General features: G+C 39.1%; 1 protein-coding gene and 1 long non-coding RNA gene across 4 annotated transcripts in view; both read left to right on the top strand.

The window, feature by feature from the left end:
• jade2 (jade family PHD finger 2) overlaps window positions 1–10953 on the top strand; it is a 70447-nt gene extending 59494 nt beyond the window's left edge. For all 3 annotated transcript variants that reach the window (XM_088603888.1, XM_088603887.1, XM_088603886.1), the window contains 2 exons: window positions 2597–2725; window positions 6832–10953. In XM_088603888.1, the coding sequence (XP_088460014.1) occupies window positions 2597–2725; window positions 6832–7688 (986 nt within the window). In that variant the 3' untranslated portion in view covers window positions 7689–10953. The remainder of the gene's footprint in view (window positions 1–2596; window positions 2726–6831) is intronic.
• A 10455-nt stretch (window positions 10954–21408) lies between these two features.
• LOC148650272 (uncharacterized) lies at window positions 21409–26030 on the top strand. Its single transcript, XR_015926068.1, has 3 exons — window positions 21409–21808; window positions 23821–24007; window positions 25184–26030. It is a non-coding gene; the product is annotated as an uncharacterized LOC148650272 (long non-coding RNA).
• The last annotated feature ends 1200 nt before the right edge of the window (window positions 26031–27230 follow it).

Below are 27230 nucleotides of genomic sequence, written 5' to 3'. Positions count from 1 at the left end.
CACGTTAATTACTTTCTCATGATAGCTCTGAAATTGACAGTGCTGTGATTTAGCCCATATTACAGATGTTTGCTGTTCCCTGTATTCCAAACTGATCCATACGTGTTTTTATAAAGATCCAAATGATAGTGGAAGCAGCTGCTTTTTTAAGTCCAAAAACATTGTTTTACATTCCCCTTTTGTCACATTCTGTTTTTCTTCTTATCAGAGGTCAGGGCAAAGAGGGGGAATATGAGAATATGCGGGGGACTTGGCACTTGAGCTTGCTGTAAGTCATTTCAAGAGTGCTAGCACCTTGCTAATAGGCAAAGAAGCTCATTGGGCAGAGAAGAGAGACCGAAGACAGAAAGAAAATTAATCATGTACTTCAAACATGAGTCCCCAGGCAATACTTCTGAATAGGAAGGCAGAAGCTGTTTTTAAAAAGCAAAAACAAAAATGCTGATGAAAACCTACAGTTCATCAAACAAGCTTTTTTTCTTCCCTAATAACTGCGATATTAAATGTCTCTGTTGTGCTTAGATTTAGAAAGAGAGAGGAAAGGAATCCAGGGCATCTTTTTCATAATGCATGTTCTCTTCATGACAGGTAGTTCAGGTTGCTTAACACGGCACACAGGATTGAGCTGTTTAGGAGATGTGCAGAATCTCAGGACTTCACCATACATGGCAAACTAAAGTGACAAGGAAAGGATTATTTCTTTCTAAGTACAGTCCTTACGAATCCAAGTAATTAGCAATGGTTATTTTTGGAAACATAACTTCAGTCCTGTAGGTCTTGTTCATGTCATTATTCCCCCTTGTGAAATTTTTGCAGCTTGGAGTGTACAATAGTTGTTAGTTTTAGGCAGGTCTCGTCTGCTTTTAAAACATTTTCTAAAATTTTTAGATTTGGATTTTTAAAACTTATTTTAATTACCCCACATTTTGTTTAAAACATTATCCTGTATCTTCATTGATCTAGATATGAATTTGCAGTGCGATTTTAAATATGATATGCTGCATGTTTCATAGTTTTATAACATTTGAATGAAAAGGCTTATTGAAAGCAAAAATCATACTATAAAACTGAAATAATTTAAATATCCTATATTGACTATAAATTAAAAAATACCAGATAGCACCAACTCTAAATAGTAAAATTGGTTTAGTAGTAGTACTATTAGTACTATAAAATTACTAGTAATATAGAATATAGGAATATAACATGTTTATAAAACATGTAATATAACGTTTATATGTTTATATATTATGTTTATATAACGTTTTATATAGTATGTTTCATATAACAGAGCCCTATGTTTTTTATATAAAGGGAGATTGTCCTCAAGAGATATCTTATTCCAGGGCTGAAGTTAATGTGTCTTTGCATCAATGCAAAGTATTTCTATATCTAACTTGGGGGCTGTGTGGTGATACTGTTCAGTACAAGGCTGAGTCGAGCTCTCTCTGGTAACAGTCACAGAACACAGCCACTCCCTGAGCCCCACCACTGTGCCATGGTAACCCACATTTGCTCACTTAACAGTGCACTTCAGAGCACTAGCTGAACTGTGAAAAAACTGTTGTAATCAACAGCTATTCCTATAAAAGGTGTCTGTTCTTCAGTCTGTAACCTATTTTAGACTTTGAATTTATTAAAAGATTGTTTCTTCAGTCTAAAAATGGATTGCTTAAGTCTTTTCACTCCTTTCATTTGTTTTTATACTCTTAACAGCTACAGACATCTCAGGAAAGTGGAATATAAAGAAGCGGTGCTTAAAATGCACAGTAGAATTGGAATGCCTGGCTCAACACTTGGATGTGTTTTTTTAGAGCACGTCAGAGTAAATCCACTGGGCTTATGTTATTACATGTTCTCTAGACAATGGGAGCACCACCTGTGACTTCTGAGGAAAAGCCATTCATTCATCCCACAATGAAAGGAAACATTATGTTTATACAGAGCATAAGATGAAATCCCCAGACAGGATAGAACATCTTGCAGAGGGAACTATTGGGATTGGGATTGTTTTACAACTCTGCATTAACCACGAAACCTCATATTCCACTGTTTAATTTGTTTTGTACAGTGTTTACTACTCCTTCAATTTACCTGGTCAGATCCATTGACTGTGAACAGAGTAGTGTGTTATCTGTAACGATTGTTCCCTTACAGCTAATTAAATTTGAAGTGTAGTCCATAATTCCCCTTATATATTAATGGAAACTTCAGATTTGACAGTGTTATTTTAGCAATAAGATCCCCACAGGCTTTTACTCCTGGGAAACCCCATACGCTTTGCTGTGCTGCTCCATATCAATAAGATGCTTCTGCAAGATCCTAGGAAGCAGTATTCAGCACCAGCAGAGGGATGATAATAACACAGAGCTTGTCTCTACTGTGTCCAACCTTTCAAAGACTCTCTTTAAGTGGCTTAAGTCTTATTTTCAAAATGTTTAACACAGATACCTGTTGCTAGAAATAGCATTCAGTTCTGTGACCTTTCCTGGCCCCATCTCAAAACCATTAACTTTGGAACCTTCTAAGATTTGAAAACCTGATTCAATGTAAGGGTCTTTGAAAGTCTTTCTATCTCTCCATCTCTCTTGTCCAGAGAAGGCTCTGAAAGGAGCCAAAGGCAGGCAGAATGAAGGAAAAGAGAGAGGGAAAGAGCGTCGGAAAAGCAGTCCAGAGAAAAAGGAGAAGTGGAAACCAGAGAATGGTTCGTTGCTGAGACCCCTAGGTACGTAGGTACTTGTATCATTTGTCCTTGGTTTTTATTCTTTTATTGTGTTTTTTTAAAACTGTTCTTAGTTTATTAAGAGGCCTTGATCATTTCTGCTGTTCCTGTTTATCCCTTAGATATTTCATAATAATAATAATAAATTTTATTTTATATAGCGCCTTTAAAGGTGGCTTCTCAAAGCGCTTTACAGAATGACAACAATGAATAAAAAGAATAAACAAGATAAAACACAATTCCAATACACAGAGGAGACCGTGGATGGTGGTACTAAGTGTAGTAGGAGCAGAGCGGTAAAGAATGGAACCAGTTAAGTAAAGAAGAAGGTTTTGAGTCTGGATTTGAAGGAGTTTAGAGAAGGTGACTCTCTGATATCCTTGGGGAGAGAGTTCCAGAACTTTGGGGCATTACAGAAGAAGGCCCTGTCACCCATAGAATGTAGATGGGCTTGGGGGACAGGAGACTAGAATTAGAAGAGCGAAGGTTACGGGGTGGGAAGTAGGGTGAGTAGTAGTTCAGACGGGTACTGAGGTGCCAAGCCGTGCAGAGCCGTATAGGTGAGCATGAAGATTTTAAAGTCGATATGAAACTTGACAGGAATCCAATGCAAGGACTCCGGACTTAGGATTCTGGCTGCCGAATTTTGGACATACTGCAGTTTGTTCAGAGTAGATTTAGATACCCCAGCGAGTAGAGCATTATAGAAGTCAGTTCGGGAGAACACAAATGTGTTGATTAGCTTTTCAGCCACAGTAAGTGATAGCATAGGGCGTAATCTAGCGATATTTCTGAGGTGATAAAAAGATGTTTTGACAATATACTGCGCATGTGGGTCGAATGTTAAGCCAGAATCGAATATCACCCCAAGGTTTTTCAATTTTAGACTGAAGCTCAAGTACAGAGCCATCTACAGATAGGGTTACAGGACTAGCTTTACAAAATTGCTGGAGGATGCCAATAAGCATGACTTCAGTCTTGTCACAGTTAAGATGAAGGAAATTTTGTTTTTATGTCAGAGATGCAATTAGATATAATAGAGACAGCCACATCAGTATCAGGCTTGGTATGGATGTAGATTTTGAGAATCATCAGCATAGAAATGATAGCTGAGGCCATGCAAGCTTAAAAGCTGACCAAGTGGAAACATGTAAATGCTGAAAAGCAAGGGGCCCAGTTTTGTGTCCTGAAGAACACCAGACTTAACAAGACCAATTTCAGACCTATACCCATTAAGAGAGACAAAGTGACAGCGATCAGTGAGGTAAGACTTCAACCATCTGAGAACAGTGTCAGAAACTCCAAACACAGTCTCAAGACAAGAAAGTAAGATATCATGGTCAAGAGTGTCAAAAGAAGCACTGAGATCAAGAAGGGTGATTATCGAAAGAGAACCAGAATCAGAAGCTATTAGAAGGTTGTTAGTAACTTTGACCAGGGCAGTTTCTGTTCTGTGAAGTTGACAGAAGCCAGATTGGAGGGGGTTGAAAAGGTTATTTGATATGAGATGGTTATGAAACTGAAATGTGACAGCATGTTCTAGAATTTTTGCAAGAAAGGGTAAGTTAGAGATGGGGCAAAAATTGTTTAGATTGTCCAGAGTCATGTTAGGCTTTTTTGGCAGGGGGGTAATTGCAGCAGTTTTGAGAAATGTTGGTACAATGCCAGTGCTCATGGATTTATTTATAATATTGAGGATAATGGGACAGAGAGTAGACAATAAGTAATATATAAGTAATCCAGTAGATAAATGATCTAGACAATAGTCCAGTCTAAGATGACCTAACACATGGTGTCTGTATGTGTGAAAGATTTACATACAGTATATAGCAGCTAACTGACTCCTTTCAGCTAGCTGTTTGTTTTAAAGGCTTTTTATTGAGTGGTCCATTTTGACATGACTTTGGGTGATTGCTTAGTATTGGCGTTTTTGGAGATCTCTTTAGAGAGGGCTGAAAAGAGGTTATGCCACTCTACCCTACTGTCTAAGCCTTTAATCATATCAGAGCAAAGTTAGGTGTCAAAGCTCCTGACAGACTCTGACCCTAGGAGAGTGTTGCTATGAGCCAGAAATTTCAAGACCAATTAGCAATTAGACAGGGAGGCACCTTTGAAAAATTAAAAAATATATATTTTCATTCTCAGACATATGAATTTGTTATGAAGCTTTTCTTTTCAAAATTGTCTTTCTAATATAAAAGTTTAGTCAAAGCCAGATATTAGACTTCTTAATAGCAAGTGTATGAATGCAGATGTTGTTGAATGATATACTGCATACACTATTCTGTTTTGTCTTCATCATCTGTGGAATCAGATGTAATAACAATAGCTCCAGAATATTCTGTTAATACTGTGTGTCAAGTGTTTTTTTCCTGTCACTACAGGTGAATTGGAAAAATGCAGATTCAGACTTGTCTTTTTTTGTTAAGCTGGTATTCAGTTTGCACAGATCTCTCTACTAGGGTTGTCAGGGTTACAGCCTATACCTGAGAACAATCCAAGAGTCTGTTCGGTTTACACAAACAAAAATGAGACGACTTGGCAGTTCCCCAAGAATGACATTCCAGACCCTGATGTGTCGTGTGAATTTGCCCATACTGCGTTGAGAAATATAAATATGCTGTGCAGGCAGTACCAGAGAGCAGGTTGAGAAGCTCAGCCTGTGCCCATCAGCACACCCGCTGTGTCTGCCAAAAGCAGGCGTTCTGCTGCGTCATGGAAAGAGCTCACCATGAGGCCTGACGACAGCAGAATACTTCTTAATAGCGCGAGGAGCACTGGACTCACAAGGGCTTTGGAACATCGTGTCTGTTAACGCAGGCACAGATCTTTCTGTACCCTGACAGATGTTTTTTTTTAGGTATGTCAGGTTTCCATATTTAATATGCCAGTAATGAGAGTTTAGTATCAGGTACAGATTTTCATTTAAATAACCCCTTCCCTCTTTTCAGCCATTACAAACCTTTTTTATGTTGTCTCAGTATCGCTGATAGGAAATTTATAAGGTTATTCCTTCCCTTTTTTGGTGTTATTTTAGGCCAGAGGAGATAGGGATTGTTCCTGAATTTGTTCATTACTGTTATTAAAACAGCATCTCAAGCAGGTTCTAAATCACATTAGGTACCATGGACTCATGAAGTAGTCAAGCTTTAATTTTCTGCTCATATTTTACCTCTTGGCTGGAGAGCTGTGTTAATGATACGACTGTACATAATAATTATAATAACCTATAGTAATACCCATTTCCAAAATGGTCAAATGAAAAAATTGTAGTTAAATTTTTCAGTGGCACTGCCAGTAAAAAGGAAATAAGTGCTGTATATTAAAATCTGCTTGTTGGCGTGTGTGTGGGTGTGTGAAATTATCTCCCTGAACATTTTTGTAAGCATGGGCACTCAAAACAGAACATTGCTTTTTGAAGAATAAAAAAAATCCTCAGTGCCTTGTGTGGACTGAAGTGGATAATGAAGTTATCACCAGCTTTACTCTTCAGAAATATTTTGTGCATAAAAGGGAATTGCCAATCATAAAAGTGCAGTTTATCAAAACAGATAGAGCAGGCTCAGATCTTGTGCCTGCCTGTCTGATGCATGTTCCCTATTTAACTTCAGACTGAGACAGTGCAAGAGAAATCAAGGCACTTCGTACTGTAGCCTTTTGCCAGCATTCAACAACTTCCGAATGCCGGGAGAAAGGAAATATAGATGTCAGATCACTTCTAAAATAAATTGGATTTACTTGTCATAATGTACAGTGAATTTAGTGTTTTCCATTTACAGCACGTCTTGTATCTGAAATTATTAGAATCAAAAATCATCAGCATGAAAAATAGAAAACTCTCATGACAGCTATAAATCTGTGTGATGGTTTTGACATGCATCTCGTTGTTTAATGTTTTTAGTGTATTTTGATTTTCTGCTCAAGAAGTAGAAGCAACAAACAGTGAAGCCAAAATGTTGCCAAAAGACTTTGAGCTACACGGCAGGGGGAAGGAGAGAAATCCCACCTGCGGGGGTCAGTCAAGACGTAAATGTTAATCAGAAGTGCATTACAATCACTGGAAGACACTCCAGGCTTGAGGCTGTGCTCACGTTTTCCCTTTGTTTTAGATTTACCCAAGACGTTCCCTATTGACGGGACTCTCTTCGACAGCTGGTTGGCGCAGTCTGTGCAGATCACCGCAGACGATATGCTGAGCCAGTGGTCGCTGCACGGGCCCCACCAGGAGAAGACGGGCAGCCTGCTGTCAGACCAGTTGCTGCAGGGAGAGGAGAGCCTGCTCAGCCTCATGATGGACCACTCCATGAAGTCCACCTGGAAGACACCCCAGCTGGGGAGGAAGTCCAGGGCCAAGCCCAAAGCTAAGAGTCACAAGACCAATGGCAGTACCCACAACTCCTCCTCCTGCTCCAGCACTGTATCAGCAGCTAAGAACAGCAAAGGGAACCAGGGCCTGTCGGAGGAGAAGAACGTGAATATCTTGAAAAGAGCAGAGAAGTCCAAGTTCTCGAAGGCTTTCCACCAACAACATCACCACTACCCCTCAAAGAGGAACAGTGAGACCAAGCAGGACCCTGGCACAGGATCTCCTCAGCCTCCCATTTCCAAAATGGACTCTTGCCACATTTCAGAGGAGAGAGGGCCCTGGGCCAGCCAGCCGGTGCTGACCCAGGAGGCCAGCTGTCCTGCCAAAGTGCCTGAGGCGGGGAGCGGCCCCAAAGCTGTTGTCCGGTTCCGATTGCCGAAACAGGGTAAGTCCAAATCAAAAGCTGGGAGCCTGGAACTGGGAAAGGAGACAGAGGATGCAGGGAAGGACAGTTTACTGTTCGACACGGAGACTGATGGCTATTATTCGGATGCTGAGCTGAGCGACTCCGATACTCACTCCAGCGGGGGAAAGATTCACCTCGGTCAACTTCATCCCAGAAGCGAGGAGCTGGTTAGGAGAAGTGTGCTGGCCACTTAAGGAAGGACAAGCAAAACAGCAACAGCGACTAAACCTGACAGTGTGGAAACAAAATGTGATCCCAGTAACAACTGCCATGGCTGTTGTCTTTGTTCGTTTCATTGTCTGTTTATGGATTTTTTTCCAAACCAAATCCATATCTTTTCAAGTTACAGATTGCCTTTTTAGTTTATTTCTAGCTTTTTCCTGTCAAAATGGAGCTACCAATCAATTAGTCACATCATTAGTGAAAAATAATGCTTTGCATCAAAAAAGTCTTCAAGTTTTCTAAAATATCCAGATGAATACTCATGTTACTTTTCTGATATCCGCTGGGAAGTTAAAGTATCCACTAAAGTATACGTCTTTTAGCCTCCCAGTGACTGTAATTGCCAGTATTAACTGCGTGTGCAGGCTCAAGATATTTCGTGGCATTAAAAGCTGGTTCAGGAGGAAGCCTCCCATAACCTGAACCTAAGATGTGTTTGGTTGGTGTTTATTTGGAGTATTTCATTTTGTAATGAATGTCTTAACACGAAGTGAATGCTGAGAATTATTTTTTAAAGGGAGTTCAATAAAGCACAATTGGTTAATGGGGGTCAATTCAGCTCCTCCAACCAAGCAAAGTCCTCCTTTTTAAAATCTTCCAATGTCCTTGTTCACCAGCCACCGCGTTCTGACAGGTCACTTCACAGAACCTTTCCAACTCTTCTCTGCCTTGTAGGGCTCTATTCATAGTACAGTTTTTCATTGTCAGGGTCCCCGTTGTCCTTTTAAATATTGCAAACAAGAGAGTGTAATACAACATTAGATTTTGCAACCATGTGCCTTTTTAATGCCCTTAAAAAATTGTAAAACAAGCTAAACATGAAGAAGACATTTCGAGAGAAAATGAAACAATGCATTGAAATCTGTATAGTAAAGCATCTTAGCACCTTCTGAATCTATCAATCCATCATATACAGCCAAGTCACCCCAAGCAGGGACATGTTCTGTTCAGACTACTAGAATTGATATCACAACAAACTTTAAGCTTGATGTTAAGCAGAGCCTCTTGTGCTCAGACCATGTATTTTTACATGTACTCATTTGAATCACATTTTAGGCATTTTGGCTTACCTACTGTCCCTACTGTGAGCAAAGAAATAAATTATTAGGCCTTACAATTTTTTAATACCCTCTCCTATAATGAATGGAGCCCTATTCTGGCAGATGTGAATGGTCTCTGGCATAACCAATCACATAGTAAGCATCTTAGCCCAGAATGCTGACGTTTTTGTGTTTTGTTTTTCTGAAATGAATTAACAGCATTGTATTTTCTATTTAATAACAGTGGTCCACAGTATTTACTCAGGGGTTAGCAATATATATACATATGTATATGTATACTTATTCTGTGGCGTTATCGAAAGACTACACTGTTTGAAACCTGACTACTGCTGAGTTTTTTTTCCTCAGTAACTTAAGAAGCTGTTTTTTTATTTTATAAATGCCAAAGAACAGTATGAAAATGTGGCACATCGTATTTTATGTTTTTGGTGAAAGGATATGATATTAATGCAAGGCTAGTGGATGCTGACAAATAATTTATAGTTGAATTGCAGGCGGGGTGTTTGAGGAGATTCTCAGACATTCACCATAATACCAGTGGCTTACAATCCGTCACTGGTTCACCAACGGTGTTTAGCTATGGAGACTTGATTTAGAGAGCAAAATGGCTTATTTCCAGTATCAGGCAAAATAGCCAAATGCTGCTACCTGTGTGACCCTTCTGCTAATAGAGGTAAATTTCATTTATGGCCTAAGCACCAGAAATTCCTCTTGGAAAACTGTATTGTATTAACAAGGTTTTTTCCTTCCTGTTCAGATGTGCCACCCTTTTTGTGTGGCAATCTGGATTTTAATTTTAGGTAGTTTTGAATTTTATTCAGACTGTGACTGAAGATGGTTACAATCATTAAAGCATTTGGTTACTTTCTCTTCTGGAGCAGGCCATGCGTTGTGAAATATACCTTACCGAAACAATATATTTGTGGACAAGAAATCCAACTAGCTAGCTGCAGTCCATCTTCAACTTGCTATTGTTTCGTCTTGCAAAGACAATTAAAGGTAAACCTGGTTCAATGTTCAATACTGTTCAGTTATTTTACAGTTATTTAAAGCTAGTGTTCAACTACAAACACTTGTATCCTACATGATAGGTAGCAGTGTGTAAACAGCATTCTTCCTGTACTGTTCACTGTTGTAGGAGAATTGGGAAAGATGTGTTGCTGGTGCCTCAGCTATAAAAGCTAAGGAAACTGAATGGCATTCTAAGGATGATTAGAATTTTTTACAGAATGTGTTCCATACGTTTCATTGGAATAACCAAGAAAGAATGTCCTTTTACAGTGCTTTTCAGTAACATCGAGGACTGTTCTGATTTGTTTTTTGTTGCTGATGTTGTTGTGCTTTAATGCTAAACAGCATTTCAAAGGATTTCTTCTGCTGTGTTAGCTGCTCTGATCCGTTAGGGATTGATTCGAGGCTGTAGTCAAAGACTGACTCCTGGTTTTTGTATGCACCAATGATAATGTATAGTACAGTACTAGCAACCAGTTTTCTGTAACAGGCTTTGTAGGCTTTTTTTGTAAGCTTTAGCTACAGTAAATATTATAGAATGCTCAATTATAATTAGATCGACTGCATCTTTACCGGAGCTTGCTTCAGTGTACTTCAGTTAAATAAAAAAATTGAAGTATAATTACCACACAAACCCCACAAACCACTGCTTCTAGCTTCTGTGTTCTGCATCCTGAGTCCTTATTCGTTTTAGCACAGGAGGATCAAAGAAACAGACTTAAAGGACAAATAATGACAACCACATGTTCTGTATTCATTCTATTTTCATTCTGTCTAGAACTTGAGGGCTGTATTGCAGTGTTAGTACATAATGTTCCATTGCTGTCCAGTGTTTTTGCAGCTAAAGTAAACAATGTATGCACAATAGTTCCTGCAGATTAGCTTAACCACCCTGTATTGTTGGTTGAGAATATCCGTTTAAACGCAGACTTGTTGTGCACCTGACACAAAGAGGAATTTGAACAGTTGAACAGCAAAATTCAGAGTAACATTTTTTCTTAAAAAGCATTTTATGGCGTGTGCTGAGAAAACACTGCTTCAAGGAAATCATGTCACTCACTTAAAGGTTTTACAGTGTTCAAGCAAAAGAAATGAAGAGTTACACTGGTAGTGTTGGTGTGAGATAGCTGCTGCATTACACTGAATAAACTGCCAATAAAAACAAGTGGCTCCTCTCATTTTTGCATTTTCTATTTGGGAACATTCACAGCAGCAGCAGGCATAATATTTTTTTTTGAATGAAAAGGGCATGAATACTGAAGACCTGTTTTTTTGTGTTGGATAACTGTGTAGTATAAATAGGGAATCATGTTACTCCAGTCAAACAAGAAAGATTAAAATTAATTTCATAAGCTAACTTGTAACTAACAGATTCCAGAGAGTCTATTTTAATTCCTTGGAAATTGAGTCTAAAGGCAGGCAGACAATTCTGCACTGCAGGACCTTAGAAAAAGATTTTCAAAATTGGCAATATTGACAGTGCCGCTTTGTTCTACATTCCTAGGCTTATAAGATTACTTGCAAAAATGAGGAGCCATCACTGTTTTACTAGAGACAATATCTTGATAAAGAGCATTTATTTTTCTGATCTTCCTTTTTCCTTTAGGTAATGATTCCATTTTTAGGTCCAGACTTTAAAATATGCAGTTTCCAAGAAAAAAACAACAACAATCCCTGAAATGTGTGTGTTAAACTTTTGAACGTCACTATTACCTAGGGCAATAATTGTAGGTGTTCAAAAAATTGCTGTCTCTCTTTGTATTTGTTCGTAATTACTCTCACCTAATTTGCATGCTGAAACAAATCAGCTTTAAGCAGCACTGAACAGATTTCCTCTAAATGAGGATGAGCCACTTTGTTGTTTTTCATCATCCTGACAACAAAAACTCTTGGAGAACAGAAAATAATGACACCGTTTGGTTTTATGTAGCAGGCACACACACATTGCCACTCTGCAGCATCTTCAAATACAGCCACCATATTATTTCGCATCCTGACATTGGCAGTTTTGTGAAGTTTTACAGTCCTCAACTCACTTTGAAAAATATTTAGACAGTCTGCAACAAAAACAATCAACCTTAGGAACATGAAAGCAGTTAGATAAAATAAGAATTGCTTTGTTAAAAAGCTTATCGATCTTGGCTCTGTGTAAAACAAAACCCCTTTCTGTCAACTAATTCCTGCTTCCTGCTGAATGTCTTATTTGTCCTTTAAGCAAGTTCACGTTTTTGTTGCTGTGTACAAATCCTGAAACATTACTGCTCTACATCAGTTATTGATTCGATAATATGAATGTTACAGGAGTTTTTTCCTTCTGTATTCTTTGTTCAAAGAATGTTGTGCCATTTGTTAATAGCAAAGAGAAAAATATTGAAGATATATAAAAAGAAGAGCTATTTTAAATTATTTTTGGCTTTTTTTGCGATATTTATTTTCTTGTATTAGAATCTTCTTTGTAGGAAAAACAAAAAATGTATTTTTCATTAGTGCAGAAACCTATTTTTTCCTTTTTTGTACATTTTCCATGTTAAGCAATCTTTAAAGCAATATGATGTACAAGAAGGTGTTTTATGTGACTGTATCTGCATGCTGTTTGTGTTGCCTTAAAATGGCTGCATCCACCACTGTTCCCACCTGTCACAGAGGGCGTGGGCTGTTGCGTAATATTCTTAGCAATCTTTGGCGTGGTTGACAAACGCAGTCAATAAAGCAGTGCTTTCTGTGTACAAGTGTCTTGGTCTTGCTGTTGTCTCTGTCTTTGTCTAATTCTTTTCCTATTGCTGAATTCCTCTGTCCTGAAACTGAAAAAGTATTCTAGCACTTACATCACAAACATGCGCCATCCTGGATACAATCATACAATCTCATATTTACAAGTTATCCTACGTGTATAAGTCAAGCACCACAATTATTGTGAGGTGCTCATGACTGTATCGTTATATACATAGTTATACATTCCATATACATCAAGAAGCTCCTCAAGATATTTTTGGCTGCCCTTCTGCAGAAGTTGTACAAGGAAATTGTTTCATACTCAAGAATCACATTTTTTTTAACCTACGGCTTTCAGTTCTGCCCACAGTATCCTGAGTTTGTTTTTACTGCTGTTCTGAGATTAACAGCATACAAAAAGTGTATCCTAGTAAACAGTTTGTAGTTCCTTATAAAAGGGACTGAAGAAAGGTCAAGTGGATTTACTGAGAGATACATGATTAATGTGTGGGAGGAATCCTGAACCCTTTTTGATTTTTGCACGTTACAAATTTAATTTTAAGTCTGATCTTGATCAAACACAACACAACCAGTCAAATTTCAAGTATTTCTAGGCTGACGTTCATGGTTTTGTAGCATATTCATGTGATAATTAACATATTTAAATCTGTTTTGAAAGGCATACACCACATTTCATTGTAGCACAAAGCAACATCCTTAATCCCGTAAGTATCTTCCTCTTATTCAATGAACGGTAATTGACTTGCTCTGCCCTACAAATCTTATCTGCAGCTAATAACTATTACTGCAAATGCAAAGATCAATATAGGCAGTTTCCTTGAATTACTACAGCCATCAATGAGAGGCTTTTTGTATTTTTGTATAATCTGCTTGTCACAAGTGCGGCAGGGATTTAATGCCACAGGGTGGTATTGCTCGTGCGCCTGCTGAAACAGAAAGCCTTCCCAAACACTGCATGAAGCTCTTCTGGGGATTTCACTATGTGTTTCTCCTGGTTTGTTCTGCCAAGACAGCAGGCATCACTTAAAGCCGAAACAAGTTGTTGCGTGGGTGGGTGGCTGTGACCATGACAGCATGTCTGTTTTGATGGTTTTGACTTTGAGCTTTTTGGGAGGCAGGCTGGCTGACAAAAAAAAAAGCAACAGATATAGGATGGAACAGCACTGGCTGCCTGGCAATGCAGAAGAGATACTGTGTTGGTGCACATGTTTGTATTTATCTACTGACCTCTTGTGGTTGGCAATAGGCAGTGTATGATGCTACTGGAAGTATGCAAACTGCTACACCTTGTGTAAAAAACAGACTTCTTAAGAGCCTTCTTGACTGGAATGATCTAACACTACACATTCTGGAATTTTTAAAGCCAGCTGGCTGCTATTCCTGATGGCCCATGCAGCTACCATTGAAGTAGGCAGCTTGCTTGTTAGGAGTGTTTTCAGGTGACTTGGTATAACTGTATGAAAAATGTGTTAGTTTCAATGGGCTAGATCCTTTCAAGGGAGGTTTACAGCTCACAAAAGATGGTGAAAAGATTTGTAGAAGGTTTTGTTTATTAAGTATTCTTCCGACTGTGAGAAGTCCAAATGGGTTTAACAAATATATCATTTCAGGTGGATGATTAAGATCTGTGAACATCACCCTAGAATGTGTCACAGGTCCTCTTTATTCAAACCTTCTGCTTCCAGTCCTCAGATGCAACTCTCCAGTTCTCAGAAAAATGTTCATTGGACTAATGGATGACTTTGGACTTCGAGGATGTGTTCTACAACTTTGATGAACAGCCTTTTCACGCATTACGTGTTTTCACATGTGTAAAAACATTGCTCTTTAGTATTATGCTTGGTGAGTTCCATTAAACTCGACCTTGATTTGGATCCAGACCTGATAACCTCCATTCATGGCATTTTGATAGAATGGGTTCTAAATCCTGCATGCTTTGTAATATATATATGCTTGATTTGCAGTAAATAATACCAAGCAAATCATTTTGACTGTAGGCAAGACTTGGGGAAAATTTTCAATTGAACATTGTTGTAAAAAGAATACTTGAGTTGATATGTCTGTTTTGTAGACTAGTGTGTTATATTTTGTTTAAGTAGGACATTACCGTGAAGTGTTTAAAGTCCTTAAACATTATTAAAGACCTACAGCACATTTTCCTATGTCAGTTGTGTTTTAACTGCTATTCAGTCTGGTTTCTTTCCTTTTTGCTTATAGCCATTAACCTTTTCAAGCTTTAGAGGCAAACCACTTTATACCTCATGTACTCACCTGGCCAGCTCCAGCTTTGGTGCTTTTTTTCTACCATACTTATTGAGAAGCAGAGCACAGATTAGGTGTCTATTGTTTGAGCTCTTGAGAGTAAGTAACTTGAACCTGCTGTAAATTTGATGATTGAATCAATCTGCAACAGAGAACACGGGGAATTTCTTACCACTTTTGCTTGTCACTCTGAGCTGCCTCCCTCTGGTAATATAGATTTTCGTGTATTGCAGATCTTTGAGCCATTTGCTACTGTTTTAAGAACAAATGTGAAAGAGAAATGAGAAAGGACAGAGAATGTATTGCCATCAAACTGAGTCAGGTTCAGAAGGAGCCTTACATTATGCCCCTGGAGTCAAAGAACACATTGAATTCTTACCAAAGTATGACATTTGAGCTCAGCCTGAGATGTTAACCACCCTTGCCTTTTTTTCTTGCACCTTGCCTTTTGCACTCAATATTATAATAAAACATATTTCTTTTATTTCTTCTTTTCATATTCCCTTGCTCTTGCTCATGACCAAGCACAGTATTCCTGTGCTGTTTTATAAGTCTTAATCAAACCTGAAAATAACTACCCTTTTTAAAGAGCCCCAAATTTCAGAAAAATTTATCGAAAAAGTTGTCATTCACGGATCAGTATTACATACAATGTACTAGCAGGAAGCTGTGTCAGTGTGTGGGCTGCAGAGGAAAAAAGGTTTATTTCATGCTGATAAAACCTAAATGTAAAATACAGAGTGACTTGGCAGTGAAATCCTCCTCAGATGTAAAGAAGATAGGGAGAGGAGCAGGAACTAGAGAGAGAGGTGAAGCAGGGAAAGCAGATGGAAACAAAATATAAACACATTGTATATATTACTTCTGTGTAAATATAATGTAGTAGTTCAGGTGGGTAGTTGCGTAGGCTGCAAAGGAACAAGTAATAGGTTTATTCCATGGTGAAAAGAGAAAAAACAAAATACAACGTTTCGCTTGTGGAGCTTTATTTGGGGTTTACACTCCCTGAAGGAGTATAGGTTTGAGATTCTGCAGGAGGAGATTAGGGGAGAATAGTCTCCCCAAAAGAGTGCCCACAAATCTGCTTTACGCAGAAAAGGAGGACTGCAGGACACCCTATGAGAGTGAAATGGAGGAAGGAACAAGCCTGGCCAGGGATCTTCTTTTCTACTCCCCAGCAAGACCAGGAGAGAGCCCGGTGTCCCCCCACTCCTGTCTCCAAATGACAGGAGTTACATTTAAGGCAAGACCAAGTGTTTAATGTATAACTCCTGTCCAGATAAGGTATAAGCAGACCTGGCTAAACTTAAAAATCCATCATGCCAGTGAAATTTGCATTCATGTCTGCTAATGGCAGAGGGCTAAGAGATCAAGTGAAAAGAAAGGCAGTCTTTCACTACTTGTCCTCCCTGCCATTCTCAATATGTTTCTTACAGGAAGTCCACCTGGGGGATGAAAGCGACAAGTTGACATTCTTGAAAGACTGTAGAGAGCCATGCTGGAGTGTAGGAGGAGTACAATCTTCTGGAGTTGGAATCCTCCTGAGACATTGGCATATGAAACTGATCACCACCTTCTCTATAGTGCAGGGCCGGATCCTGGTTGTGGACATCGATGGGAGAGGGCAAAAGTTGAGAGCCATTAACTTCTATGCTCCAACTGAGTCCTCAGAATGTGGGAAATGTTTGTAGACCTGGTCAGGTACTGCATGACGAACAGCCAGGTGGCACAGGCAGCAGTGATTTCAACCCCAACCGAGAGAATTGGGCAAAGCAATTTACTTGCTCAAGCAATTTTCCCTGGCAGACAGCTTTCAGTGGTGCTGCCCAATTGACAGCTTGGAGAAATTCTAAGAGAGTGTGCAGTCACCTGGATTACATCTTTGTACACGTGACCTGCTCCCTGGAGTCTGCAGCTGTGTCCCTAGTGTGGAATTCCAACCACAACTGTGTGTTGGTGGTGGCTAATGCCAACATGCCGGCATTCGGTTGAGGCGATCCATCTGCTGGAACCTCCAACTCACTGGAGGCCGAGGACCAAAACATGGCTATGATGAGTGAGCCTTGACCAGGAAAAAGGCTTCGACAGTGTAAACCACAGCTATCTGTTCAGAGTCCTGTAACGCTTTGGATTCATAGAAATTTTCAACAGCTGGATAAAGACATTGTACACTGAAGTGGACGGCAGGGTCAACTTCAATGGAAAGAGTAAGTTAAGGGTGTCCTCTTTCACCTCTTCTCTATGTTCTCTCCACAAAGTTATTGGAAGAGGCGGGGAGACAGGACACTATCATTGAAGACCTGGTAATACTGGGAGCATGGGAAGTCCTCAAGATATCCCAGTACGCAGACGACACAACACTATTCCCGAGCCCAAACAGGGGGTCGCAGAGAGCACTGCAGGTTATGGAACAGTACTTCAGGGCATCAGATTAAAAACCAAAGCACAAAAGAGCAAGGTCAAGTTCTTCGGACCTGAAGGGACAGGAACATAGCACAGAAAGGTCTCAAGGGGAAGGAAGGAGCCCCTTAAGATACTGAGGGTTTCCACCCAGAGCCAGGACAATGAGACCATATACTGGACAGAGAGGATTGTCAAGGTGAACACAAAGCTGGGTCTGCAGAAAACACGGTCGCTGACCCTCTCAGGGAAAGTGATGGTGTTGAATGCAGACATCCAGCCAGCTTAAGTTTACTTGACTGTGGTATACCAGCTGCCGGCCAAGTAAACTTAAGCCGGGTGAGACGAGTGCTGCTAGAAATGGCCTTCAAGTTTTTCTGGGGGGAGCAGGTACAAGTACAACACAAGAAACTGGATGTACGAGGCAGTTGAGGAAGAGGGGATGAACATGCCGCATTTTCCCCCGAAACTTAACTGCATCTTTTTCTAGAACCTCTGTTGGGCGTTATGGGACCTGATCACTTATTAGTACCAGTACTTTGTCAGTCTGTGGTTCTCCCCTTCGATAAGGCACCTGATCCAGTGGTCAAACAGTAAACTGAAAGCGGAAACGCGACCAGGAACCTACAACCATGCTGTGAAGTAGAGCCGGAGGTACAAGGCCATGAGACAGGCAGAGCTCTGCACCAACCACAAGCACTGTACAAGGAGGTGTGAGGGCAAGTGGTTGCCTGGGAGAGGTTGACAACCCCAAAGGAAAACTGGGCAAGGACTGAATCCAAAGTACCAGCCAACAAACTGAAAGACCTCAGCTCAATGGCTGTGTACCAGAGGCTGGTGACCAGAGAGGTCCTTTACAGGCACTTGCTCTCCAAGAACCCGCACTGCACCCACAATATTTGTTCTGTCAAGGAGACTCAGGACACTGTTCTGGAGCTGCTTCTTTGCCAACAGCGATGTGGGGCAGAATGGACAATGCCTTGAAACTCTTGGGAGGAGGAACGATGCTAAGCTACCAGTGTATCCTGCTGGGGCTGGCACAGACCGGATTGGACAAAGGGATGCAGTACCTGCTGTGGCTGCTGGTGTCCCTCACAAAACAAGGACGGTGGAACATGAGGAACACCCTCATACAGTGCAACACAGAGTGGAGAAAGAGAGAGCTGCAAGAGAGGATGCTTGTGAACCTTAGAGGAAGAATAAAGTGCGATGTAACCAGGGGGGTTTCTCCATGGCAAAGGAGCACTGGAAAGGACTGTGGGCCTGAAGAAGAAAAACCTGTTTCTTTGTGCTTCTGCAGAGATCTGAACTATCACAGTTTCAGAGGCAGGGCAGGTGTTTTGAAGACATGAAAAGGACTACAGCAAGAGGTACATTAAGGCTTGGAATATTAGCCTTAACATCCACTTGTGAAAACAATTGATAATGGACAATCAACTTTTTGAGACTTTTTTAATTTTTGGATTGTGAAAATGGTATTGTTTAGATAGATACTTTATTGATCCCGTGAGGGAAATTGTAGTGCAGCAGCAGCTTAACACAGACAACACAGCCACAGTAACGAATGATACAATAATAATAATAGTACAATACATAATCAGTACAGTGAGGGGTGCACTAAAAGAGTTACAGTCCGGACACACAAAGAACAAACTAGAACAGAACAGTACACAGAAAAAATCGTATCACACATATGAATATAAATATAGATGTAAATATATAGATATAAATATAAATGTATTGCACGGGTCCCTGGCATATATTGCACAAAAAATGGTTGTAAACGGAAAAGAAAAGAAAGAGAACGGATGTAGCAGTAGATGTGTAGATGCGTTCAGTCCAGAAACAGGTCACTGTCAATGTTGCCTCTGCCCAGACGTAAGGTGGATGCGTTGTGGATGCGTTTAGAATTGTGTTGTTAGAATTGTAGTATTTGAAAGAGTTGTATACATTGCTGTATTAAAGTTTATTTTCTTTAAAAAATATGGATTTTGGAGGAAACCCGCACAAACATGGGGAGGACATGCACACTCTACTCAGCATCACAGTTCGAGAATTTAAGCCAGGGCCCTATCTCTGCAAACCACCATCCTGCCAGACTGTAATCCAAGTGCTTGATGTGTAACATACTGTTTCAAACTCCAGTCATAGCTTCAGTGATAGGGTAGAGTCAGTACATCCATGACTGGCTAACAGCACTGGCACAAGACAGACAGATCAGGGTAAACTATTGCCTTTAGACAGCAGGTGCAACAGTCAGAATACTGCCTAACCACCTAAGAATCCCCTTGCAAAAAGTCATCAACAGTTTATGGGAACATTGTGCTGTTGACTGGTTTTGTGACTTTTATTCACACCTCTCACATCTGGAACTATAGGGATCAGTAGTCCGAAGACTTGAATGACTGAGGTGCATACAGTATATCTATTTTTATATATGTTTCAGAAATGCATCATCCATGGGCATTCCCAGTAGCTCAACCAGCAGAGGCACTCATTGGGAGAACACGCTGAGCTCTGGGATCTACTCTTCATCTCCACAGACCTGGGTGATGGGTCACCTCACCAGCCATCTGTGATCTGTGACGAGCTAGCTATGGCTCTCTCAACTTTCTGGCACTGCCATCAGCAAGACACACACCACTTCTCCAGTTGGCGCTTACTCTTGTGCCAGGCACTAGGGATCCCTGGTGCCTACAACATGTCTGATGACCAATGCAAGTGAGCATTTTGATGATAGTGTCTATAGTCAGGGAGATGTCTCATAAAAACAACTGATTACAAAAGTGCAGATATATGGTAGAAAATATAAATCAGCAGCATTTGTTGAGTTTTAATGTCTCTCCATATATAAAAAGAATGTTAAATTCATCGTAGACTATTTTGTTATACATCTTTTACCCAAACTTACACCACTTTGCCATTCCATGTACAGTAGTTTATAAAACTTTGCAAAAGAGATATGGGATATTTAAACAAATGTACAGTGAGCAATGAAATATGTATATAATTGCCATTATATAAAGCATATAAAGTATATCTTATAGTACAGAAAAAATCACTGTTACCACAATGTTCCGGAAAGAAAGTTGTTAATTTAGAATTGTTTGTCATAAATGATTTTTATGAATAAGTGTGAATACGTGTACTTCATTTAGTGAACATTCTCATCAGTTGTTCATTGATATGTGACTAAAGGAAGGTTGCACCATCACATAGTAAAAATAGATGTTTTGGGAAAGCTAACAAATGTATTAGTAACCCTCTCATGTATTTATGGGACATGCTCATTTGTATCAGACTTAATTTCTACATGAATCTTCCAATGTCCTTTATTCCCCTGGTTTCCTTACTGTTTGTCTAGGCTTACCCATGTCACACAAGAGAATACATTTTTTCTTTTTATTCTCTTTACAGCCTTTTAATGGAAGTTATTAACTGAAGTTCAGGAGAGATAACAACAAGTCAGTCTCACACAGCTGCAACTAACTACTATCACCACCAAACTACAAAAACTGAACTCACACTGCTCCCTTTGCATCTGTCTCAAACTGCCCTCATCTGCCCCATCTCCACATTGCAGCTCCCCCTCGGTTCACTCAGTCTGAATGTGGCTTGATCCCATTACCCATTAATCAAGTACGTTGATCCAACCTTTTCTCACCACATATTCCAAGCATTCACAAAGCATTCAGTCCTTGGATGTTGTTGCCTCAAGCGAAGTGGTTTTGTAGAACTTTTGAATGTAGTACAACCAAACTACCCACAGTTTTAGAAGTACACTTTTGTCTTCAGTCACTATCACTTTTTACCTATGGCCTGAAAAATTGAAAGGGTTTATTTTTCAGTTTCAACAATGCAATACTCAGCATACTAAAAAGGGAAATGCAGCAGCTTTTATTCTTTATTAAAAAAGCAAGTCTATGGTATTTCAAAACCTGCCCAGGCTTGTGTTTCCCAAAACAGACTCCTTTGAATGTCGATATATCATTTACCACAGAATGCAAAATTGTAAAATGATATACAATAACAAATGTGAAACAATAAAAGGAATTATATTACTTTCTTGTTAATAAAGTGGCCATGTAGCTCTAAGTGCTGTATGGAAAAACTACAGGCCTATATGGAGCACATTTTATTAAGAAAGCTTATCGTATTTTGGCAGAAATTTCCCACCCGATTCAGAATTTTTTTAATTCAAAAACACTCCCTTATAACAATGTACAGACAGATAACGCAACAAGGAGCTCTGTTCACGTGCACAGCTGCAAGAGAGGATTTCTGATTCTAAAATAATCTCGCCACAGTAACACAAGCAGCCTGCTCTTTTACTCAAGTCTATCTGAGCAGGGTTTAGTTGACAGGGTTGTGAATTTGTTCTACTTGTCAAATGTCTAACACTCTGCTTTCTATATTTAGTCTTTCAATAATCTGAACAGACTCGTTTAATGTTACAGCGTATTTGATTTCCCACATGCAGCACAACAGCAGGCTTTGTTCAAAAACAACATCACTCAAGGACATGTCTGCGTCACAGCATTCTTTGTGGCAGGACTATAAATAGAAATATTCTTAGATTTATATTCAAATGTTTCCTGGAATAACAAAGATACCTTGAGTTACTGGTAAGAAAATAAAAAAGTGTTTTTTTTTTTTAAAAAGAAAAGAATCTGGCACTGTGTAGCTACATTCCCGATATGTTTCTGCTGAGACATTTCTTACAATATCTGTGCAGCCACAAAATACAGTTAGTGAAACAACAGAATATTTGTTTAATTGTTCAATGGATCATCTCTCACGATATGCTCCTGAAAATGCTTACCAACCTATAGTTAGTACCTAAACTATATATTTATATTTATAATGTGCAACACAACTTTTTGTGTATATTCTGGACTCTTCTTAGTGCACTTCTCACTGACTGTACTGATTGTATTGTATGTATTGTATTGTTGTATTATTGTATCATTTCGTTACACTCTGCTGTGTGGACTGTGTTAAGCTTCTGTTGCACTGCGATTTCCCTCATGGGATCAATAAAGTATCTATCTATCTAAACTACTATATAGTGTTATAGAAAATAAGGTGAATGAACATTTACTGATGGTGGAGTATGAAAAGTGCATTTTCTTTAGATTGACATCACAGAATAATTTCATTTTTGGTATTTGTTTTGGTCTTTTTAAATTATTTAGAATCTCATAAGGAGACACGAAAGGTAACAACTGGGACATAGCCATTGGGGCCACCATGCTTGCCTCTGCTTTCTATACTTAATGTTTCTTGGGACCTGTATTGGTGCTGATTTTAAAGCATCCCCTTGAGCTGCCTTCGTCACTGTCCCTTTAAATTTTAAATACGTGAATGAAACACCTTCAAAGTTGTCTACATTTCAAGCTAAAAAGTTTCCTTTATTTGTCTGAGTATTTGTTCAGTTTCCTTTATTTGTCTGAGTATGACATTCTCCTAAGACCAGGTATTAGTTTGATAATCCGTCTTATTACCAAAATTGAATGCAACGTTCTAAAAGATGTGGAATGAATGACTCCATTATTAGCAGAAATATTACCACACTGCAGTAAGCTACAGTGATTAGGTATATTGATACCTAATTAACTAAAGGAATATGAATGCAGATTGAGATGGCGCAGTCAAGTAAAGGCACTTGGTTCAAGAGACTTGGACCATGAGGGCTATGATTCAGATGCTGGGAGTCCTGCAGCTGACTGTGACCCCTGTGTCACTAGCCAACTGAATTCCTGTAACATGAGCATACTGTGACCCTGTTGTCACTAGCCGACGGTGACTTCTGGCATTAAACAGGCTTGGTGCAACCAGATAGTATGGTATGCATGGGATTTGGGCTATCTTGGCTGCTTTTGAAACTGTGATCCCTGTGATGTCCTAGGCACCTAGAGCTTTGCAGTCAGGGATGTGCCAGTAGTCCAGTTGGTGCTAAATCTCCTACACATTTCTGCAACTCATTAGAAAAATGATTCAGTGAGTGAGTCGCAGAAGAGCTAATTGACAGTGCCTTGTTTTACCCTATTTGGTAAGGTGAATAGCATTAGTTGTCATAAACGTCATTGAGCATTTTTTTCTATTTTCAAAAAATAAAAAAATAAAAAATAAAAAAGATTAGATTTTCTTTGTTTTTCATTTTTATGAGGTGCCATACTCGTAGGCTTTAGTGGATGCACTGAACTTTTAAGGCAGTGATTTTCACATACTTTGCAAGTGTATGACTGGGCACATTGAGTGGAAAGGAAAAGGTGAATATGACAAGGACAGTGCGATACTCTAACAATGAGATACAAGCATGGGAGCCTCTGAGATCGAACCTCAGTAATGTTTTGTGCAAATTCGTGTTACAGGAAGTGTGTGCTTCCTGTATAATATACATAATATAACATGGCCTATATTAGATAATAAATTGTAGTGATGTGATTTTTTGTCTGTGTTTAAATTTCTTCTCTCATGTTGTTTGCTACAGCTCCCCAATACAATACTGCATACTGTTGAACCTTTCAGCCAAGGAGCACTCAGTGCATGCTTTATGTCTTTTTGTTTGTAATATGTACGTGCTGGACACATTATAAATCTGAAGTAAAATTATGACTTCCGTTAAACTCTTCAGGGAAAAACATTCGCCTCAGGGAGCTTGAGCTTGAATAGTAAGTCTTTGGAAACTGCTTGCATGACACGTTTGGAGTGAGACAAACTGAAACAGTGATAATGCGGTCACATCTGTTCAGAGAGCTGCTCATCTCAAAAACAGCCACCGCACTTCACCAGCTTCTCCCTGGCAGTGACAGAAAGTCAAGGTAAGAAGCTCTGTAAGTAGGCAAATGTATTTCAAACAGGATATATACAAGAATATGTTTCCCCTCTTAACAGGTTTTCTAAAATGATTTGCAACTAGAATTTACTAGGAATAACAACACCCAAGAATAAAGTGTTCTGAAAGGATTATGGAGTGTTTAGTGAAAATTTGGTTTAACCTGCTTGGCTGAGGGCTGACCTCTTGGCCAGAGGAGGAGGCTGGTATCCTCATGCTGAGTGAGGAGTGACCAAGGGCAGGTGTGGAGGTAGAGATGGGGTGGAGGTGGGATGAAAAAGATGTGGGTGGCAGAGAAGGGGATCACATACAGTGTTGATAATGTTCTGGGAGAGGAAATGGCATCAGGAGTGATTGCAAAATACTGCCAGCCAAGTCTGATTGAACTGATTGGCTGCTGTTATCCCTCCCGAAAGTCTGTTACAAACTCCTTTAGAAGAGAAATCAAGAACTCTGAACAAGGAGACAAGCTTGTACTGAAGAAATAAGAAATACAGTGGACTTAGAGTTAGAGAGGTCTCACTAAAGGAAAAAAATCATTCCTTGGAGAAAATTGTCATCACATTCATTGCACAAAAAGACAGAATAATTGTATTTTAATTTAATAATTAATTGGCCCTCTTAAGCAATATTATTCAAGACAAGGAATTTGTACTGATTCTAATACTAAAGTACCAAAATAGGGCAAAAATCTCTGAAATGTTGTTTATTGGGTAGCCACTTATCTTCAAATACATATAATTAATAATAATTATAATAATTGCTTACACTTATATAGGGCTTTTCTGGACACTCCACTCAAGTGTTTTACAGGTAATGTGAATTCCCCTCCACCACCACCAATGTGCAGCACCACCTGGACATATTGTAAGGACAGGTGCATGCAAGTATATTTCATATGCAGTTATGTATAAAATCATGAGTTATTGATCATGGAATCAGAAAACTCCGATTTTAAAAGTTGCTTTGTAAATATTGTAACGCCCGGGTTCAAGTCCCTAGCGGTGGGAGGCTGACCTGAGGCGGAAGTGACGATGTACCTTTTTTACATTTAGATTTTGATGTTTCAGATTTCAGATTCTGAAATCAGCCAGGTAGCTGTGCTAACATACTGAAAACAATATTTTAATTTGCCTGTTCTCTTGCTCTCCATTTTTCATAGCTCTGCTGCTACAGAGTCACTCACCTGGAATATACAAAAAGCAGGACTTTCTGCTTTTAAAAATAAAACGAAAATGACAAATATATAAAACGCCAGTAAATAGTGCACACCAGATAATTTCGTCAAAAAGACCCAGGATGGAAGGAGAGGTTTTTGTGGAGATACCAGAAAACCAGAACACCTGCAGACTGAAGCTGTGTTTGAAGTACCACATCACTCAGCTTGCAAGCAGGACAGTACTCTTCCAGGGGACAGAGACAGATTGCAAACATCCAGGCCACAGCTATTTCAGCAGAGAAACTCACAGGAAGAAAGGTCACCAGTGCCTTCTGTAAGTGCCTCTGTCAATGTGTGTACCCGATACAAAACACCAGAGGGCTTTCAGACCCAGAAAAAAGAAGATGCCTCGATTTGTTTCCAGTACTGCACTGCATTAAGAAACTGCTGTGGAATCTTTGGGACTGCTGGCTTTTGCAATAGTAATCACCTCTACTAGAATGGCATTAGGGGTCTGTATGTTTGATTTGCTGAGATGAAAGACCGAAGTTTAGCGGAGAAGTAGGGTCATTCAACAAGACTCCCAGGAATTAAAATATTCAGACAACAACTATTCGGTTTTTTTGTACTAACAGAATAAACATTAATCATTCCCTGGTGTCTTCATAAAGGGTATCCAATAGGTTGTAAGCACACAATTGTATATTATATATAATTATATGGAGAATCATTAGTGATTGGTTAATTCAAGGATTATTTCCCCTGCAAATAGCAGTGTACCGAATTATAAACATCTGACAGAATAAATCCATTTATTTAAATTTTGGTGAATTAAATTTTCACAATGGAACAGTTCTTTATATTTGGTGTGCAAATGTTATTTTTTCCATCAGAGCTGAATCTCTGTTACCTCACTGTACTGATTATGTAGTCCAAAAGAGTTTTCTTAAAACTGTGTTCGTACTGCCCTCTATCGGACCCGCCAGGAAAAACATGTTAGTGCAATGCACAATGGTCCTGTATAACAGTTCAAATTGTGTTTCCAAATGGCTAAAAACAGATCGGTGAAATGATATTTTTACGTTATTTCGAGCGCCGTTTGAACCTGTTGACGATTTTTCATTTTTTATTGGATCCAAAAGTCATATAGGTATCGTCTCGCACACTAACTCCAAAACTTCCACTTCAATCCCGTTCGCAGTCACAGGAATCGAAAAGAAATGCCATCAGTTTCGCAAAGCACACACCTGTTAATTTTCATTCAAATAATAGACAACAGAAGATATATCACATTATCTAACCAAATTCCGAAAACATCAATTGAAAAAAATATTTACAGTTCAAATAATAAAATATTTAAACTAAAATGTTATGTTTTTGTAAATGCACATTTCTTTCATTGGTGAAATGTTAAAAAAGATGTAGCTAAACAAGTAAGGCAATATTTCTTTTCAAAAGCTATTTTGATTATGCAATATGTAACAATCAGATATTATGTTACATTTATCATAGTACTTATTTACTTATTATTTCCAAAGGTTTGGAATATTATAGTCGGATACTGTTTGTTAATAAAAACTTACCTTTGAATAATTAACCATATAATTTTTTATATTTTTGTTAATAGCGGACGAATAAGGAATAATTGCTCTTTTCGCTTACTCGTGAAACACGTAGTGATGGTAATTGGAAATATATTAGGTTAGGCGATCGAAGTGTATTTAGGAAAGGGTTTTCACGAAAGAAATAATGCAGTTCCCATAAAAAGCAATTGAAAAATAAGGTTTTTCTCCACTAAGATGTAGGTTATCCAACTAATTGCATGTTCATGGTGCAGAATTCTACGAGTTATAATTTAGGTAAGCTCTTTTTAACCGCTACTTGTTTACGGATCTTAGAATAGAAATCACACCTCTGTTACAAGGGCGAGGAATTGCCACAGGAAAACCCGCTGTGCTTAGGTCCTTTTCAAGGAACCAAGAACTTCAGTAAATCTCTTTGTGCTTTCGGAGAAAAATTGTGCATCACGTATGTAAACCAAGAGTGCATT

This window comes from Lepisosteus platostomus, chromosome 13 (genome assembly GCF_059453375.1).
Source record: "Lepisosteus platostomus isolate fLepPlt1 chromosome 13, fLepPlt1.hap1, whole genome shotgun sequence".
NCBI classification, from domain to species: domain Eukaryota; kingdom Metazoa; phylum Chordata; class Actinopteri; order Semionotiformes; family Lepisosteidae; genus Lepisosteus; species Lepisosteus platostomus.
The sequence above is the reverse complement of the archived record's forward strand: the minus strand, read 5'-3'. Positions and strand labels throughout refer to the sequence as shown.